This window comes from Neomonachus schauinslandi, chromosome 7 (genome assembly GCF_002201575.2).
Source record: "Neomonachus schauinslandi chromosome 7, ASM220157v2, whole genome shotgun sequence".
Classification (NCBI taxonomy): domain Eukaryota; kingdom Metazoa; phylum Chordata; class Mammalia; order Carnivora; family Phocidae; genus Neomonachus; species Neomonachus schauinslandi.
This window is the reverse complement of record NC_058409.1, coordinates 25,996,040-26,016,095: the sequence shown is the minus strand read 5'-3', so window position 1 is coordinate 26,016,095 and position 20,056 is coordinate 25,996,040. Positions and strand designations below refer to the sequence as shown.

At 56.2% G+C, this 20,056-nt stretch overlaps 1 protein-coding gene across 5 annotated transcripts in view; it reads right to left on the bottom strand.

Annotated features, from left to right (window-relative positions):
• Positions 1–2,360: 2,360 nt before the first annotated feature.
• Positions 2,361–20,056, bottom strand: part of JADE2 (jade family PHD finger 2) — a 52,211-nt gene continuing 34,515 nt past the window's right edge. For 4 of the 5 annotated variants that reach the window (XM_021701806.2, XM_021701805.2, XM_021701804.2 and 1 more), the window contains 3 exons: positions 11,086–11,203; positions 8,373–8,501; positions 2,361–7,057 (listed from right to left, as the gene is read on the bottom strand). In XM_021701806.2, coding sequence (XP_021557481.1) covers positions 6,249–7,057; positions 8,373–8,501; positions 11,086–11,203 — 1,056 coding nt within the window. In that variant the 3' untranslated portion in view covers positions 2,361–6,248. The remainder of the gene's footprint in view (positions 7,058–8,372; positions 8,502–11,085; positions 11,204–20,056) is intronic. The other variant, XM_021701807.2, reaches the window with a different exon arrangement.

The window sequence follows — 20,056 nt, the reverse complement described above, 5'->3', positions numbered from 1 at the left end:
GTGTGGGAGAAGGAGGTCTGGAGTTCTGAGACTAGGGACTGCATGGTTGGCCCTGGCCCTGGGGGCCTTCAGACTTGTTGCTGGAGCCATCTGGGCTGGGGCCTGACAGGCAGCAGATGGCACCCCATAGCCTATCCTTGCAGAAATTTGGTGAGAACAAAGGAAGTTCTCAGAGACCTCCTCCCACCCAGCTTTATACTTACGGTATGGTCTTAGTAATGGACGCTGCTCTGGGATTACATGATTAAAGTGTGTCTCCCACACCGGCCTGGTCTCCCCCTAGGGGCATGTGGTCATCCGAATGTCCTCAGGGCCCAGTAGCAGGTGCTCAGTGAGCGTGGAATCAATGCAGGCAAGATAGAAGGGTGATGAATGCCGCACCCCCCCTGGGAGATCCTGGGAGAGAACTGGCCCGGCACGAGGGAGCTGGGAACACTTCAGTCCACACTCATCCTGTCCTGCCCTCGGGGGAGAGACAGCAGAGGCAGCCACAGGGGCAAAGACCTAGGAGCCCCAACCAGCTGTGAGACCCCTGCCGTGAAGCAGTCATGTGGACTTGAATGGGTGCCGAGAGGGACCCCAGAGGGACTTGCTGGGAACTAGGGCCAGGTCTACTCCTCTGCCTTCCCCCATGGAAGAGGGCCAAGGACTCCTCATGGTTGTCTGTCCCTCACCCCTCACAAGCCTGGGTCAATCCAAAGCAAACCGGGAGACACCCGATGGTTTCTAGGGCTATGGTGCCCAATAGAGTAGGCACTAGCCACCTGGCTATTGAGCTCGAAAGTGGCTAGTCCAAACTGAGATGTGCTATAAATATAAAATACACACCGGATTGAGAGGATTTAGTACAAAAGAATGTAAAATCTCTCATTAGTAGTTGTTTTATATGAATTACACGTTTAAGTGGTTGTATTTGGATCTGATAGGTTAAAGTTCCATTTTACGTGTTTATTTTTACTTTTAAAACCTGCGGCTACCGGACTTAAACGTGTGATCGCACCTGATGTCTACCAAACACTGCTGCTTTAGACCCACAGGTGTCTTGACCTCTCTGGCCCCACGGGTAGCAGCTGGGTCAGCTTTCAGGTGTGGGTCTGGCAGCAGGGCGCCTGTCTCACTCTTCTGGACCAAGGTGGCCAAGTGCACGTGGCGTGGTGCTGGCGGAGGGAGGACCGAGAGGCTGGGGTGCTGGGGTGTGAGCCCAGGGCAGCTGGCCCCTGTGACAGGTGGGCTGGCCAATGCAGAGCCCCAGGTTCCTTCCCATGCCTTCTGCATTGTGGTCACAGAACCTTGGATCTGGATGCAGCCTTGGGGGCTACTGCCTATTGCAGTGACAAAATGGGGCAATTCTCGGTGGCAAACAACTAAGTCGGAGGCTCCAGAAGCTAGGTTCCTTGAGTCCCAATTCCACCCTTTTCCCAAACTGCCCGCCTGGGGCTCTCAGAGGTTGAAGACCCCTTCCTACTCTGCATAGTTTGATATATCTTTGCACATGCCCAAGCCATTTCAGGAATGCTTGTTGGCCCTTTCTTCTACCCAGCTGCCCTTGACCGAGCAACCGTTTATTCTTCAGGTCTCCGTTGCCTGGAAGCTCTAGGATGGCAGGATCCTGGTGACGTTTGGTATACAGCCCAGCACGCTGGCAGAATGAGGTATATGGCTGAGATTCATTGAATGAATGAATGAATGAATGGTCTCCATTCCTCAAGGAAACCCATCCTGAATGCCTCCCATCCCCAAACCAGCCAGGGCCTCCGTAACTCCCTGTCCCCTCATCGTCTGAGTCCCTGCTGGACAGTGAGCTGCCCTGGGGCAGGGATGGTGGCTACACTTACCTAACAGCTTCCAGAGCCCGGCACCGAGCAGGTGCTCAGGCAGTTGGGAATGAAAAACAAACCTGGGCCAGCACCTTCCCTGATGGAGGGACAGATGCCCAAGGTTGTCCGCAAACCCTCCCCCTGTCCCAGGAGGGTGGCTCACGACGGGGTGGGCCGAGCGCAGCAGTCCTGCGGGTGATGCGGAACCCCTCCTCCCATCACAGCTGTGGCTCTGGGTGCCTCCCTCATCCGCTCGGAATCCCGGTGGATGCGGACGAGGAGCAAAGTGGTCACCCAAGGAGGCGACCTGGGTGCGAACTTGGAGGAGGCGACTTGGGAGCTCCACCGAGCTGCCCTTGAGCGCAGCCCCCGGTGCCTTCTGGGCGCTGACGAGGAGCATCGCTAGAGGACTCCTCTGCAGGAAGCACGAGGTCCCGCGGGACGCGCAGAGCCCTCGCTGGTTCCCCAGGCCTCCTGCTGGCTGTGGGGTGTGGACCCCCTCCCCCCCCGCCCAGTGCAACAGAGCCTCACACCATCCGGCACGGAAAACATTGCTTTATTCACTGCGTTTGCCAACACACGAGGAGTGCAAAGGGCTCCTTGAGACACAGGCCCTGGTGGGGGCCGGGGTCCGGAAACCCCCATGAGTGAGCAGGACAGGATGGGAGTGGGAGCTACGCAGCAGCAGCAGCAACACAGAATCATGCAGGGCGCGCGGGCTCCGGCCGCAGCAAGGCGGCCGTACATTCTATTGCTCGTTAAGGGGAGCGAACGTGGACAATGTACAAAAAGGGGAAATAGGTCTTTGCGTTAATGAAAAATACATTTTTTTCTCTACAAAGGAATCTTTTCTAATACAAGAAAATAAATATTGCAACATAAGCCAAAAATAATTTAAAATTGCTCTTTTCAATATATTTTCAGTATTTCTCTTGTATATTAACAAATGGCACATCACTTTCTTTGAAACAAGGACAGAAGGTGTCACCTCCTGTGACATTCATATCATCCCCCCACCCCGAGTCGTTTGTGGAGCACAGAGTGTTGGTGCGTCTGAGGGACAAGGTGGCAGGAAGTGCCTTAAAGAACGGACTCCAGCCCTGGCTCCTTGGCCAATGTGGCCAGCCGGGCCGGAGCGTGGGAAGCGGCCTCCCCCAGGGCCTTGCTGCGGCATCCAGACCATTCTGCAGAGCTCCGGGCACGGGCAGAGGTTAACCACATCTGGCAGTGAGCAAGGAAATGCCCAGTCCAGCTGCCGCCAATGTGTTAGTAGTGGGCAGTTGATTCCCTAAAAATTGCCCCAGCCAGTCCCACAATGTGCCCATACACAACACACAGACACGCATGCGCAAGGACACAGGGCATGCACCCTGGCCCAGGTGCACACACCTACAGTCCGGCACCCACGTCTGGAACCTTGGTGGCTTCTCGAAGGAAATCGAGACCCTGACATTACAAACGCTCACACACTGTCACAAAGTCAGAGAGCTCATTTAATAAAATAAAGCTTCTACCTTTCTTCTCCTTCCTCACTTTAAAATACATTTATGATCCATAAAAATACTTTCCGTGCACCATATCCTTTTCTTGCTGTGATGAGGGGGAGGGAGGAGCTGTGCAGCCAGGACTGGGAGAATGGGGAATGACAGAATGAGTAACAGAGCAGCTTCTCCCTCCCAGAAGAGGGCCAGTGAGTGGGGGCAGATGTGGTCAACCAGGAGCTCTGCCTCAGCCTCTGGCCTGCAAAAGGCCTCCTGCCTTCTTCCCTGTTTCCAACCTCAATGCCAGGGGTGGCAAAGCTGTCTACACGGCGGGCAGTAGACCAGAGAGGGAAGGGGCTGTGGCTAATGGAGGAAATGACAGTGGTGGGGATCAGCATCTCTGACCTCTGTGTAGCCTTGCTGGGCATCCTAGAGGTGGACAGCTGCCCGGCAAGAACAGCCCTAGGGCTGGCCTGGGAGTGAAGGCCCCCCACATCCCTCACCGGCTGGCTGAACAGATCCCTGGGCCCTGTGCAGGACATGGCCCCAGGGAGAGTCCAGTCCAAAGCCAAGAGCCAACACAGAAGAGAATCCAGAGGCCAACTTGGGCAGAGGCCCCCTGAAGAGAGCTGGCTGCCCCACCTGGCCGACCCAGACCAGACCCTGGCCAGCCAGGCTGCATTCTCTCCTGCCCCCGGGGGAGCCCAGACTCTGCCTCGGGACGCGTGGAGGGGTGAGGGGGCAAGGGCTGAGTCTATTGGGCCTGAGCCATTCCCGGCACCCCACCCCCACCCCCGGCAGAGTTGGTCGCTCTTTAATCGCGTCCCCTGGCTTCCTGCGAGGTCAGACCGGGCAATCCAGCACAGACAAGACTGTGACCCAAAGCACGGGGAAGGAAGGACGACTGTTCAAAGGCAGTAAACAGAGAACGGGGGTTGGGCCGCTGGTGCAGACGCCGCACTGGCCGGGACTCCCAAGGAGGCAGGCGGACTGAACTCTCCACGGTGCCTTGTGCCATCCCAACGCCCAGAATCCTGGAAGCCCGCCCTGAGTCCACTCCACCCGGACCAATGTGCCCAATCTTCTGAACGGAGTCCTGTCTTTGCTTCCTGTTTTGCTAAAATTCACACGAAACTGAGTGTCGATGACAATGCCACTGTCGTACCTTGAAAGTTCTGCAGTCGGGGGTGGGTGGTCACGCTGCTCCCCATCCCGCTGATCTGCGTTGTGTATTTGTGTTGGGGGGAACCACATGGTGAAGACTTTCGCCATGCTGGTTTTGTGGTCGGTATTCTACCCCCCCCACCCCCGGTTGAGTCTCAGAGTTTGGGAAAGCTCACAGTGGGCCCAGCCCAGGATCTGAAATCCAGCGCTGGTTCCCGCTTCCCGATTCTAACAGTTCAGCAGCAGAACAGCACCCTCTTCCAAGAGCTTGGGCTCGCCTCCTTGGGTGTGTGCAATGAACATGTCTCTACACTTTGTTGCTAAAGAACTCCATTTAAAAAAAAAAAAAAAAAGTCCAAGTGACAAGTTGTCAGGTCCAGGCTGTGCTGTATTATGGTCAAAATATTCTTTGGCATCCATAGAATGATTCGACTGATTCACTGGACTTTTGCAAGGTTCTTGTTGGAGAAGTTCTGGCTTCACCAGTGGCGGAAGTGACCCAGGAGTAATTCATGAAAGAAAAAAACCCATGTTTTCACTGAATTCCTTTTGTGTTTGTTCCCTGAGCTATCACCCTGGGGCCACTCCACTGAAACTCTTCAGAGCAACTACCTGGGACCTAGAGGGTGGGACGGAAAAGGCGGCAGGTGGGTCGGTGGTGGGGAGGGAGGGCATACCCAGGAGAGGGGGTAACGGCTCACAGGGACAGAGGAACCAGGAACATCCAGCAAGACTTGAAATCTGCCCCAGGCCCCGGGATCCCACTGCTTGTTGGAAGGAGGAGTTTCCAAAAGGAAACCGAGGAAGAAGCTCGTCTCTTAGCAGGACTGGAAAACTTGGAAAGGCAAACGGTCTGGTCTGGTCAGGTCAGCTGTCTGGGAGTGACCAGACTTCGGCCGAGACTGGCCCCGAAGGAAGGAAGGAAGTTGGAGCCCCAGAGCAATTCTCTAAGTGGGTGAGTCTGAGCCCCACACCCCTGTCTGGGCACTGGCCCTCCCTTGCAGCTCCCACCGGCACTGGCGGCTGGCTGTTTGGGAGTCCCCTGAGTAAATGGCACAGCTCAGGAAGGATTCTAGGAACCCTTTCTCAGAGCCGCCGGGCTGGGCACTGGCAGGGGCGGAGCAGCAAGGGAGTGGGGGGTCGCGGGGTGGGCGGGCAGGCCTCAGATGATGTGGGTTGATCAGGAACAGCTGTGGTTCCTCTGGAACCAGCGGTCCCTCTGCGCCCCCTCAGTGCTTTCTTGTATAAGCTCGTTGTGCTTGTGACAGTGAGTAGACTCTGGCTGGGTATCACTTAGCATACTTCCTTGGGGATCAGTGGAGTGCAGCAGGACCCCCCAAATGGACCCCAGTGGGATTTGGGGGCAAGGCGGGGCAGGCCCTGGGCTGGCCCATCTGCCGTGAAATAATGCCCAAACGACGGTCTGTGTCACCCAGTGGCAGCGGGCTGGAGGCCTGAGCTCTTCTTCACCTTGCCTACATCTAGCCAGGAGCCCAGCGACGCCGCGTGGGCCAGGGCGGGGCACTGCCCAGGCAGGGATGGTGCACAGGACCTGCGACAGTCCCTGCGGCCAGAGCCGTGGAAGGAATCCTACTGTCCTAGGCCAGCACAGAAGAAAGACAACAGTGTGGAATTCAAAACTCTCTCTATATTAAAAATAAAACCACAACAGAGTGGCAGTCTCAAGGGTCTGAGACACTCAGCAGAGATTGGAAATGGCAGTTGTGACTGGGCTGAGGCCTCACGGGAGGACCAGGGCAGGGCCTGGGACGGGGTAGGGGGTGACTTAGGAGGCCAGCACCCCCATGCGGACCACCTCCTCAGCCCCTGCTTCCCGGGGAGCCCGCTGCACCCCACTGTCCTCAGCTTCCACATCTGAGTCGCTCATCTCCCCATCAGAGAAGTAACCATCGGTCTCAGTGTCAAAGTGTAGGCTGACCTTGGGCCTCTCGGCCACAGCAGAGGGCGGTCCTGTCCCAGCATCAGGCCTGGCACCTGGCGATCTCCGGGTTCCCTTGTTTTCGCGGGGCAGCCGGAGCCGGCCCAAGGGCTTGGGGCTCACTGTAGGGCCAGGCACTTGGACATTCGAGTCGGCAGCCATTGGGGCTGCCTCGTCCGGGGTCTCGGGGGCCAGAGGAGGGGGGCTCTCGGGGGCTGCTGGGATGGGACAGTCCCCAGCTGCAGGGCTAGACGGCAGGTGGGAAGGCGTTCGCCGTGTTGGTTTCCGGGCCACTGGCCCTTGCCCCCCCTTGCCACTGCCTGCATCCTGGCCCCAGGGCTTCTTGGGGGATCTGTCTGGAGTCGTCCGTGAGCCAGGCCCATCCTGTGGTGGCTTCTTCTTGGCAGGCAGGCGGGTGCGGCCCCGGGCCTTCCTGGCAGGGTCCCCAGGTCGCAGAGAGGGGTCCCGCATGAAGCTCAGCAGCGTCTCCTCGTCTTGCAACAGCTCCTCTGACAGCAGCCCCGGAGCGGGGTCTTCACGGTGCCCATTGTTCAGTGACCACTCGCTCATGGCCATGTTCTCCGCCGTGATCTGCACTGACTGAGCCAGCCAGCTGTTGAAGAAGGTGCCATCGATGGGGAAGGAGGTGGACAGGCCTGGCCGAGGGGAGAGAGGACGCAAGTGAGATACTCGCAGGTGTGGGTCCCACCCTCTCTCAGGAAGCCCTCTCAGACCCTCCCCAGCAGGCCACGGTGCACCTGCCTCCCTCCCTCTGTGCCAGACCCCACGGAGCCATCTTGATTTGCTGATCCCTCCCACCAACACCACCGAAGAGGGGGGTCCACACCATATTCCCCTTTTCCCCAGATCAACCTAGTCCCAGAACTGGTTTCATGATCTGTGGTGCAGAATGCAAAGTGAAAACGTGGGCTCCCTGTTCAAAAATTATTAAGATATTTCAAGGCAATAAAGTAGAGCACTAAACCAAGCAAGAGCCCTTTGGGATGGGACAAGTACACACCCGTGAGGCCAGCTCTGCTCACCACCCCCTTCCCGGCGATGCAGGGGATGGAGGAATGAAAGGAAACGCCCTCACGCCATCAGGGGCGGTGGGTTTTCATGAGCGCTGCTTCCAAAGCAGAGAAGCTGGATCAGTGTGTCAGGTGTGAACGGGGTAGTGAAGGGCTTCTAGGTAGAAATTCCCTCTTGGGGGTCCGGGCCAGCAGGTGATCCTGGGCTTTTCTTTTGATACCCACGTGGTCCCCTTCTTGAGACTGATGGAAATACAAGATAACCTGAGGCTTCCTTGCTGGAGGTGAGGTCTGGAAGATGCCACAGTCATCCCTGAAAAGTGTTCTGGGGAAACATGTGACACCCTGGGAGACAGAGCCCAAAGCCAGGGGACCCTCAAGGGCTGTTCTGCTTAATGCAGCAGCAGTAAGGATTCTGTGAGTGACGATGGGCTGGGCCAGTCCTGTGGCCACTCCTTTGGCTCTCTCGGGGTAGCTCCAGGAAGGCTCCCTGATGCTGAAGGGAGGGCTCGCTGGAGAAATTCCAGCAGGGTGGGACTAGGATGGAGAATTCTGGCAGACCCTCATCTCCCAGCAGAGGGCTTCGTTCTGGAAGGGCCTAGATGGCCTACAGGTCCCTTGAGGGCCTCCAGAAAAATCTGGCATCCAGGACTCTGGCTAGGGGAATGTGCGTGCAGGCTCCTGAGCCCCTGGCCCAGTCTCCAGGTCTACACAAGAGGAATTTCTTGGGATGCAGACAGGACTCTGAGACCCTACCTTGTTTCCTTTATGGCTAAAAGGTGTGAGCACCTGGGCATGGAAGGGCCTGCTTAGCCCTTTGGGCTTCCTACTCTGCAGTGGAGGTACCGGCAGACCCTGCTGGCCTTAGGTTGGGGGCTGCAAATGGAGTGATGGTGTGATCCTGGCCACGTCTGCCAGGCCAGTGTGGCCACTCACTCACCCAGCTGCCCCAGGACTGAGTCGGGCCCCGCCTTCACTTTCTCTTTCTTCTCTGGGCTGCCCTTCGGGCCCTCACGGCCTTTCCTTTTCGAGTCACTCTTCTTGCCCTTTGCTCTCCTCCCAGACCCCTCTGTGCCAGGGAAAGAGAGAGCAGGAGGGAGGTGGTTAGCCCAAGCAGCTCAGCCAAAACCAAGATCACTGCCGACCAGCCTAAGAGTCCTCACTCACCTGCGCCTCACCTTCCAGGTCACCTTGCCCTGCTGACGGGCCCCAGGCTCAGAGCCACGGGCGGCTGGGTAAGTGGGGCTCCTATGAGTCAGGGACTGGTGGGGAAGGGGGGGTCACTGTCTACTGCTGCCCTTGAGTGGCTTGGGGAGGGCACAGGGCCACGAAGAGGGTGGAGAACACCCCTGTAGGACCTGGAATGCAGGCTGAGCTACATGCCTACAGATGTGGAGGGAATCCTAGTGGGTGGGGAAGGTGGCGGAGGTGAGTGGCCAGGACAGGGCCTTCAATGCCAGGCTGAGGAGCCAAGCAGGAGGAGGTGGAGAAAACACTGAGGAGTCGAGAGACATGGGTTCTAGTCAGGTCCTTGAGCAAGTCTCCTGCCTGGTCTCCTGATCTGCTCTTGAGGTCACGCAGTAGATGGCAGACTTGGGGTGCACACCTGGCCCTCATATCCTTTTGGTCCCTGACCATACGGGTCTAGGGAGCCACCGAGAACGCTGGAACAGGGGAGGACACCTGCAGGGAGAGGCCCAGCTGCCAGAAATCTCCTAGCTTTTCAGCCAGAGGCTGGCGTGCTTCCCAGATGAAGCTTTACGAGAAGGCTGAGGGATATGCAGTCTCCCCGGCTCTGCCGCTAATCCCCGGTGCAACCTCAGGCCAGGCCTCGGGAGCCTCATCTCCGACATGGGACCTGTGCCTACATACTTGGGAGGGAGACTTCGAAGTTTCCCCCGCTGCCCTCAGGAAAGTCTGAGCTCTTTGAGGCCATAAAACCTTGCATGTCTGACCCCATCAACCCCCAAACCTCACTTGAGACATCATCCTTTTGCCCCAGTGGCTGCGAGGCCAGCCTCCTTCCCGTTTCTCTAAAAAGCCAAGCTCTGGCTTCTAGGATTCCAAACTGTCCTGCCCTCCGCCTGGTTTAGCTCACAGCATAAATGTCACTGCCGTGGGAAGCCTTCTCCACCCTCTGGCCACAGAGGCCTTGACAATCTGCTGGTAGCCATGTCCTGTCCCAGGGCCGAAGGTCACCACCCCGAGGGCCTCAGCACAGGCAAACCAGTCCCCTCTCCAAATGGCCTGCTCTGAACAAAGGGCCGCCTGTTGCTGCCACTTAGGTCTAAGAGCTGCAAAAGTCCCCAGGCTCCACACAGGGATCGGGCCCTGGCTCTTGACCAGGTTTCTGGAATCCTGTACCTGAGACTACCACACGCCCTGCCACTTTCTGTCGCCCTGATCGTGGGGCTCTCCTTCTGCAGCCGGACGTGCGGCCACAGTGAGGTCCCAGGGAGCCCAACGTGTTTCCAGAATCCCCACTGCTGCGAAGCCATCCCTGATGCTCTGTCCCTGCACTGGTGCCGACCTCAGCCCCTTGGGCACCCTCTCCTTTACCTTCCCAGATGGTGAGCTCCACAAGGACAGGAACTCTATCCATTCAGTCCATGGCAGTGTGCCCCGTGGTGCCCGGCACAGAGCCTGGCATGCTGTCTACACTGTTAATGCTTGCTGCAAAAAACCAGCAAACAAGAGGGAGCCTGGAAAGCTCGGGCGGCCAGGAAGCTGCCAGTCCTGGGGAGGCACAGTAAGCTCTGACCTCTGTGTGGATGTGACCCGGCCTGAACCAACACCTGTACTGGGTAGGGCTGGTTTCTTAGGACAGAGTGGGTTGTGATCCCAGCCACGCAGTCCTTCGTTCTGGGGGTGGCCCAGCAGCTCCAGTTCCTCTCCACGCCAGGCCCAGCCTGACCCAGAGGCTGAACTGGCAGCGGCGGCTCCTGGCTCAAAATCTCTCTCCATCCAGCTACGTGTCATCCAACACGAGAGCACCATTTTTTGAGTGAAGCAGTGCCCTCCTTAACATGCACCCACTCTGGGAAGGGCCTGGCGTCGGGCAGAATCCACACAACCAACAGACAAGAGCAATGTTGAAGCTTCTTTGCCCTTGATTTCCAGATCTGTTAAGTGCATGTGACGGCAAGAGTTTAACAGAGAAAAAAGCTGCTGGTACAGCATCTAAATTCTCAGTTGAGGTCAGAGGGAAAGAACACACAGGTCCTCTTCCATCTCTGAGGCAGCTGCCTGGTTCAGGATCCACATGGAGGCACACGGGTTCAGGGAAGCTCACCAGCTTCCGGCCCTTCCTGCCCCAACACCAGCCTAGAGCCACTGGTCCCATGCCATCCACTCCTGAACCACGATGGCCCTGCAACCACGTAGGTGTTCCCAGTGGACCAGAAAGCTCCCTCAGGACAGGCCGATGCCCACATTCCTATCCCTGGCTCCTTGTCAGCCAACACACAACTAGGGCCCCGGGAATCCCATCTTGGTCTACTAGTGGGTTACGAAGGGTCCGTGTACGGGCCAGTGGTCCCTGGCTCCGTGCACATGCCCTCACCAGGCCCTGAACACACCCCCTCCTTGGGCCCCGGCCCCTTGACAGCATGCACACTGAGCGGGGGCTGGTGATGCGCAGGGAAGGCGCCTACCTCGACACAGATCCTGTTCAATCAGTTTCATCTGCAGGTGGAATATCTGCTCCTGCAGTTTGCAGATGGCGTGCTTCGTTCTCTCGCGCCTTGTCACCATGTAGCACAGATTTCTAACCTGAGGAGACAAGGGAGAGGTTTTCCACTTTATTCATGGGCGGTCACCCCCTGAGCTCCCAGCTCCAGGGGGCCACCACTGCCTAACCTGCCAGGGACATCTGGGAATCAATTCCCAAGCCCCAAGTGAGTCCTCAGGCCGGAGCCACAGTTCTCTGGTCCAAAACACAGGCCAACCACAGCCTTGATCCTGCAGCCCCCACTGAACCAGAGTGGGCAGGGAAAGCATCTGGTGAGCTCAGGCTGGTGACTCCACCTGCCTCCTCTTGGCCTTCACTTCCGGGCCCAGTCTGCCATGGTGCCCCTCCAGGCCCTTCCAATGTGGCTGCCCTCCCCTACATACACAGTGCTCCAAGGTCACTGGGGCCTGGCAAGGTCACCAAGTCCATCCCTCCGCCTCCTGTCCAAGGCCTCTTTTTCAAAGACATTCCTCAGCCATAAGCACCATGGCAAACCCAACTCCTGTCCTGAGACGCAAATGGCCATGGGTAACAGAGCAGGGAGACCTCCAGCAGAATAGCTTCTGACCCAGCCGGATCCTGCTGCAGCTGAGCCATGTCCACTTGCTGCACTAGAACCTGAGCCAAGCCCACACCTGCTCTGGCCAAGGCCCCTAGTCCACATGGCTATGTCCCTATAGGAGACAGAAGTCCTCAGGGGGAAGGGCAGGGGCCTCCCTGACTCCCTTCGGTCAGCTAGGAAGAGTGTCTAGTGCCTGGGAGACAAGCTTGCTTAGCTCATGGGACACAGACCCACTCTGTAGCTGTTCCAGAAGCACCTGAAACCTGGGCCATGTTCTCCCTGTCCCCCTCGAACATTTCCCCAGCCATCCCCTCACCGCTGCTCTCAGGATGGAGCACACTTCTGGGGCCAAGACCAGGCCTCCCCCCTCAAGACATTTCCTTGTTCTGGTATCGTCTTCGGCTCAGGCTGGAGCCTCATAGCAGGGACAGCTGGCCAGAAGCTGTGAGCTGGAAATCTGGGTCCCACCAGGCTAGTCCCTCTGTCTGCAGCTGGGTTCCACCTTCAAAGCCGAGTTCGGGCTTCATGTCCTTAAGCTGCCTAGGGGAGACCAATGGGTTCCAAAGCCCCTGCCTATTGTCATGACCTCCCTTTCTCCTGGCCTGGGGGTAGCTGTGATCACACCTCTCTGCAGACATGGGCATCCTCCCCTTCCTTCCTGAGCCTAGTAGTGAAAGGGATCCCAGAATGCCAGGCTCTGCAGGAACTCTAAGCACACTCCACACTCCCGTGTGCACCAGCCTAGACTACGGACACAGGCCATCCGAGGCCCACACCTCCCTAAGGGGCAGCCGCCTGGCCCAGCCTAAGAGCCCTTGCTTCCTCTCAAATCCTGGACTTCCTCAGGACCTCCTCGCAACCACACATCCCTGAACACCAGCTGTGGCTCTGGGAACTCATGTGGTGTTGGGCCCTGGGCTCTGCGGCACGCGGTGCCATCGGGGAGATCCCTTTCTTCTGAGGGCTTCTTGCCTAGCAGGGCAGAGGGATGCAGAGCGAGTACTGACAGGACCAGGCAGCCCTGACCCACACTTGGGGTGGTGAGAAGGCTTCCTGCACAAAGGGGCAGCCAGGCCGAGTGGGAGAGGCAGAGCGAGGCCTTGTGGCTAGCGTGCCAGGCTTGGCCTGACTGAGCCAGGCCGAGGCGATCTGGGGAGGGACTTTGCTGGGGGCGGGGCGAGATGGGGTGTAAGTGCTGAGACCCTGGAGTCACCCTTCAGCGCCTAGCTCCTCCTCACTCCCCTCCAGAGCCAGTCCCTCAGCGTGCCCCATCAGTCCCTGGGGAACGTACATCGTTCCTATCAGCTCCCTCCACTTCTAGTCACATAGGCTCCACCTGGACAGGCAGGCATCCTGACCCCTCTGCTATCTCAGACAGTCTTCTTGAAATGTAAATCCCCCTGCCCTTAACACCTCTGCTGGTTTCCCTACGGGGATGAACAGTGCCCCCTGCCAAATTGCACGTCCACGTGGAACCTCAGATACAATCAGTTAAGATGAGGTCATACCAGATATGAATGAGCCCAAATCCAATGACTGGTAACCCTATAAAAGGCCATGTGAAGACATACAGGAAGAATGCCACATGACAACAGAGGCAGAGATGGAATCAGGGGTCTACAAGTCAAGAAATGCTAAGCGTTGCTGCGAATCAGAACCCAGGAGAGAGGCCTGGAACAGATCCTCCCTCAGAGCCTTTAGACAGAATCAACCTTGCCAACACCTTGATCCTGGATTTGTAGCCTCTAGCACTGTAAGAAAACACACTTCTGTTGTTTAAGGCTTTGAGTTTATAATGCTTTGTTACAGAAGGTCTAGGAAACGAACACAGCTTCCTTCCTATGACACTTAAATAAAAAAAAAAAAAATCAGAGCCAAGTCCAAAGCCTTGCCCAATCTGACCTCCCACTGGCACCTCACAGCCCATGTCTCACAGGTCCTTTCTGTGTCCAACCTATTTCTGCCTTGGGGCCTTGGTATATATTTAAGGCTCTTCCCAAGGCTGGACCTCGTCCTTTAGGTCTTGGTTCAAATGTCACCTCCAAAGGGCCTTCCCTGTCCGCTGCATCCAAGCAGCCCAACATTATTCTCCCTGTATCCTAGTCCGTTTCCCTCCTGGCAGTCACGTGGCCTAGTGTGCATGGGGACGGCAGGGATGAAGGGAGGTGGACCATTTCATGGATACTTTGGAGGCCTTAAAACAAACCAGTCAACACGGTCCAACCTAAAAAACAGATCAGTCAAGGTCTGGCTTTTAAAAAATTTCCCAAACATGTCATTCTCACACTTAACTCTAACACTAACCTCGAAAGATGACCTGAGGCTCAGAGTTGCAAATGTCCCTCTCAAAGAAACCAATACTTAATCACTTCCTATTAAAATACAGACTTTTTTTGGTCTTTCATCTGAAACTTTACAAAAAGGTTTCTTAAGGCAAACCCAAATGAATCACTGGCATCAAGATCCCTTTGGGTAGCTGTTAAAACCACGGATTCCCAGGGCACCTGGGTGGCTCATTTGGTTAAGCGTCTGCCTTCAGCTCAGGTTGTGATCCTGGGGTCCTACGACTGAGCCCCATGTCAGGCTCCCTGCTCAGCTGGGAGCCTGCTTCTCCTTCTCTCTCTGCCTGCAGCTCTCCCTGCTTGTGTTTTCTCCCTCTCTCTCTCTGTCAAGTGGATAAATAAAATCTTTAAAAACAAACAAAACCCCACAGATTCCCAGCGGGGAGCCTGGGTGGCTCAGTCCGTTAAGTATCTGACTCTTGATCTCAGCTCAGGTGTTGGTCTCAGGGTCGTGAGTTCAAGCCCCGAGTTGGGCTCCACGCTGGGTGTGGAGCCTACTTTAAAACAAACAAACAAACAACCTACACAGATTCCCAGGCTTGGGAGAATAACAAAGTCTCTGGGGGTTGGGTCCTCAAATATACATTTTATATAGCACTACATAATCTGAGAATTACTGCCCTCAGCCAGGGGTCTCCAAAGTGAGCTGCATAGGCTACTGAGTTAGTTCATTGCAGTATAGGAAAAAGACATTAAAATATCTACCGGTGTGTGTGTGTATGTATTTTTATTTTAAGATTTTATTTTTAAGTGACCTCCACACCCAATGTGGGGCTTGAACTCACAACCCAGAGATCAAGAGTCACATGCTCTACCGACTGAGCCAGCCAGGCGCCCCTCTACTGGTTTATTTTTTGATCCTATTAGAAATTCTGATTATGTCTGCTTCATAATATGCAGTGGTAGATATGAATGAGAGATTAAAAATACAATATATTGCAGGTAAATGCTCAGTTTTTCTCCTGATAAGGTACACTACACAATCAGTGATACCCGGAGGCTCTTGCTATGCAAGACGGGAATGCTTCTTCCTTTGAGAATCCCAACAATGCCAACATACTGTGGTTGGCACACTGGTCAGGATGCTCCCCCCTCACGCTGGAATCATCAACTGGTTCTCTAATTTCTCTCAGGACTGTTGGTTCAAAAAAGACCTTTGGTTCCATAGTCACGTGTTACTAAATGTTGTAGCATTCCTCTTCTGTGACGGCTTTTGGGGACCAAATATTGATACCACCGTAGAAACTCATCCAGCCTATCAGGTTTCTTACACTGTCATTATTGTTCTTTTCTGATTATAAACATAAAAAGTTCTCTTAAAAAAAATAGGAGTGAGGGGCACCTGGGTGGCTCAGCCGGTTAAGCATCTGCCTTCAGCTCAGGTCATGATCCCAGGGTCCTGGGATCGAGCCCCGTGTGAGGCTCCCTGCTCAGCGGGGAGTCTGTTCTCCCTCTGCCTCTGCCCCCCCCAACCTGTTCTCTCTCTCTCTCTTTTTTTTTTTAAAGATTTTATTTATTTATTTGAGAGAGAGAGAATGAGAGACAGAGAGCATGAGAGGGAAGAGGGTCAGAGGGAGAAGCAGACTCCCTGCCGAGCAGGGAGCCCGATGCGGGACTCGATCCCGGGACTCCAGGATCATGACCTGAGCCGAAGGCAGTCGCTTAACCAACTGAGCCACCCAGGCGCCCTGTTCTCTCTCTTAATAAGTAAATAAATAGGGGCGCCTGGGTGGCTCAGTTGTTAAGCCTCTGCCTTCGGCTCAGGTCATGATCCCAGCGTCCTGGGATCGAGCCCCGCATAGGGCTCCTTGCTCAGCGGGAAGCCTGCTTCTCCCTTTCCCACTCCCCCTGCTTGTGTTCCCTCTCTCGCTGTGTCTCTCTGTCAAATAAATAAATAAAATCTTAAAAATAAATAAATAAATAAATAAGATCTTTAAAAAAAATTGTGAATGAAAAAAAATGAATCAAGTAGCAAAGTCCCCCCAAACTAGGAACTGATCACAAAAGCAGGCTTTCTATTTTGATGATGTTGTTCTGGTATCAGTAAGTTTTACAGAGTGAATCTGAACAGGGGTGAGGAGAGCGGAGGGGCAGGGAGGGCTCCCGGCTAGTTATCTTGAGCTAGACTGGACTAGTGTTGAGGCATCTGTGCAGACTAGGGAGGTTGTAGGGGGAGCAGGCTTGGACCTGGGTATGCTGGGCATGAGATACTGGAGCTCAGAATGGAGATGTGGGCTGGACCAGCCTCCTGATGGGGAGCAGAGCCGTGGAGCAGAGTACTGAGAGGTCAGCCCAAGTGTGGTGAACTGATGATCTTGGGGCCAAGGAGTACTCACAGAGGGAGCAGGAGAGCTGGGGTATTAAGGGAGGATGTGGTCAGAGTGTCCACAAGAAACGTGTTTTAAGACCAAAGGTATGTTTGACAGTGGCCACCATGGCTGAGAAGGCTGAAGATGGAGAAGTGGCCACTAGACGTAGGGAGATGGAAGCTGTTGGTGGCCCTGGCGGATGGTTCTGGAATACGGTGGTGGCAGGAGCCTTGCCAGAGTAGGAAGCAAGGAAGTAAGAGCAGTGAGGGAGGACAGGAAAGGAGAGATGGGGATGGGGGTGGTAGAGGGTCCCAGGACTAGAGGGACATGGGGAGGGAGGATGTGTTTTCAGAGATGGAAGAAGGTGAAACAGATTCGAATCCTGGAGACTGAGCGGGCCTGAAGGGAAGGATGACTCCCGTGTTCACGCAGGGTGTGCGCTGGGGGAAGGGGGATGGGGAGAAAGGGCAGAGAGCCGATACAGAAGGCTCTAGCGCCCAGAAGTTGGAGGGGTCTGGTCTGAGGCACAGGAAGTGAGGTTGAGAGCTGAGAAGCAGGAGCCCTGAGTGAGGTGAAGCAGGGGTGCAGACAGGGAGTGGGCTGGGGAGCCCAGAACATCCCAGAACAAGGCTGGCTGACAAGAACCTTGGTGGGGCTTACCTGCTGCTCAGCACAATGGGACTGCTACCGGGTGAGGCTCTGCCAGGTACGTGTCCTTCACACAAGGGCAAGGGCTCGGGCAGCAAGCCACACGGGGTGGGACTGAAGAAAACGGGACAGTGAAGGGTGGGGAGCCGGGCGGGGGTGGGGAATGGAGCAGGGAGACAGGAGGCTGTGGGCAAGCAGGGGGATTTGAGGGTGCAGGGTTACTGACGAGGAAGCAGGGTGGTGACCAGGTTTCAGTGGGGTGAGGACACGAATGGGTTGTCAATGTCCTAGAGATGGGAGATAGAGGGGTTGAGGGGCTGTAGTTCTGGAGGCCAAGGCTAACGGGGACAAGGTAGGCTTTGGTGGGAGGCCAACGAGAACACAATCCAGGCACTTAGGACAGAGAAAATGGGGTATGACCCACTTGACAAGGAAGCGGGTGGGTGGCAAGTGTGGGGGAGGGCAGGCTCTTCTCCATGGGAGAGAGTCAGAAATGTGGCCTCGGGGTGATCCCACAGATCTATGCTCAAAGAGGAGTGTGTATGTCTGAGAGCTGCCCCCACCCTCCGCAGCCAGGTCATGCTCTTGGGTAAACTCCAGGTAACCAGATCCAGAGGAACCACAGGCATCAAGCCCCGTGCAGCCCAAACCTCCGGCACAGTTGCTAAGGGACACCAGCTTGGCGTTGGCAGGCTGCTCATCAGCGCTGCAATTTTTGTGTCAGCTGTGAATAACTCTGGGAGCCGGCGGTGGCTGTGCCTTCCTGAGCGGCCCGCTGGGGCCAAGGCCTGCAGCTGAAATTTTAGGAAAACACATCTTCCAGGCTGACCATGAAATGGGACTTGAGGCTAGTGGCGGCAGCCTGGCCCTGGCTTCTGCTTCTCTCAGCAAAACCCCTGCCTGGCCCTGGGGGACACGGCAGTGAGGGAGGGTGCCCTGTGATTCCTCCCCAGGGCTTTGCCCTGGGCCTGCACGCTCAGTCCTCCGTGGAGCCCCTCTCCAGGCAGCCCCCCCTTCTTTTTTTTTTTTTTTTTAAGATTTTATTTGTTTATTTGAGAGAGAGAGAATGAGAGAGAGCACAGGAGAGGGGGGAGGGTCAGAGGGAGAAGCAGACTCCCCGCCGAGCAGGGAGCCCGATGCGGGACTCGATCCCGGGACTCCAGGATCATGACCTGAGCCGAAGGCAGTCGCTCAACCGACTGAGCCACCCAGGCGCCCCTGAGCAGCCCACTCTTCTAAGAGGCAGGCAGCAACAGTAACCACGACGAACAGCAGAGGTCGCTGTGCTCCCACCTTCGCGGTGACGCCAAGGTCAGTTGGCTCCTTATTCCCATTTTACAGAAAGGAAACTGAAACTCAAGGCACAGAGCTGGGAAATGCTGGAACTGGATGCAAACCCAGTTGCCCAAGGCTTCCGTCTCAACCCCGACCCTGCCTCCCAGATGGATTCGGCCCAAGCTGGCCGGGTGCCCAGGCAGAGGCTGGATCGTTTCGGCCCTTGGCACTGGGCCATGGCCGGGCCACCAACAGTCATGGGTCTTTGCAGAAAGCCTCCCCTGTGGCAGAGCTCTCAGCCCTGCTCCCTCCCGCAAGCCACCAACACGGGGCTGTGAAAGGCCCCGAGGCGAGACCCGGAGGGCGTCAGGCTGGCAGGGTGTCAGGCTGGCTCATCATCTCCTCTGCCTGCCAGGGCCACACACTCTCTGCACTCCCTTGCCTTGCTCTCGGCTCATGCCCGCCAGTCCAGCTCGGGGGCTGCTTGGAGGACGAGTGGGCTGGTTCACACCTGACTTTGGAGGGCTCTGTCCCCTTTCCAGAGGTGTCTGCATGGCAGCTCTGGCTGCCTGGGAACCTGCTGGCATCCTAGCCCTTGACCTTGGCTCCCGGCCACAGCTGTACCAGCTGACTGAGGTCGAGAGGCTGGGGAGACGACAAAGGGATGCTTTTGCTCAGGAAGTGTACAGAACAGGAGATTAAGCCAACAACTCTCCTTCTTATGACAAACCCCGCCCCCCATTCAGGTCCAAAGTCAAGTCAAACCCTAGAAAACACACAGTTCTCTACTAAGGCTCCCTGTCATTCATCTTCCCGAGCCCTAGTTTTCTCATCGGCTCATTAGGGCCAGGAGGAGCTACTTTGTCTCTTTTTGCAGGATGATGATTAAGTAAGTCACCCCACCCCCAGCCTCCCTACACTGCCTAGCTGGAGCCAGACCAGCACAGACCCTAGGGAGGTCAGACCTGAGGGGTCACTTGGGAAAGAGCAGGAGTAAAAGCAGGGTGTTTGCACTGGAGATCCGGAGGGTGCAGACTCAGGGTGGCCTGAGGACAACTGTGGAGGCGGCTCTGGTCTCTGAAAAGTACTCCATGTCCTCATGTACCTGATGCCACTGCCACATGAGACAGGACGCTGGGCTGCCCAGGAAGTGGCGGCTACAATGTAGATGGCCTTGCCCTCCGGCCTGGCTGGAGCCAGGGACATCTGCCGTCCCCACTCTCCACCTCCCCCTTCTGACCTGCTGCCAGGCCGGTAGGCTCCCTCCCAGGCCGGCGGGGTTGTTTCCCCTTGACTGGGGCTCGGGGTAGGGGAGCTCGGGCAAGCTGGGTCCAGATTCAGTGCCTCCACCTTATGTTCCTCCCAACACAGCACAACACCTGCCAAACTCTTCTACCCATTTTACAGACTTGCCAACAGAGATGGACCTAAGCCAAGCAGCTGCCTCAGGTCACACAAAGCCCCCTGAACGTGTCCACCCAGGGCTGTCTCCTAACAAGGCCTGGGGTAAGGGCAGGCAGGTGTGTCTGTGCCACGCACCGAGGACACTGTGACATGGTTCCATGTGCTCTGGAACCCTTGGACAGAATGTCCCAAAGAGAGGCCAGAACAGCACCTGCGGTTCAGAGACCATCCTGTTTCATCCTTGGGTTGCCTCCAACTTGCACTAGAGGTAACACAGTGGGAAAGAAAAGTCAAGTTCGAGGACATACCCCACAGAAGGTGGAACCACCTCACCTCTTTTCTGGGGGAGTAGAA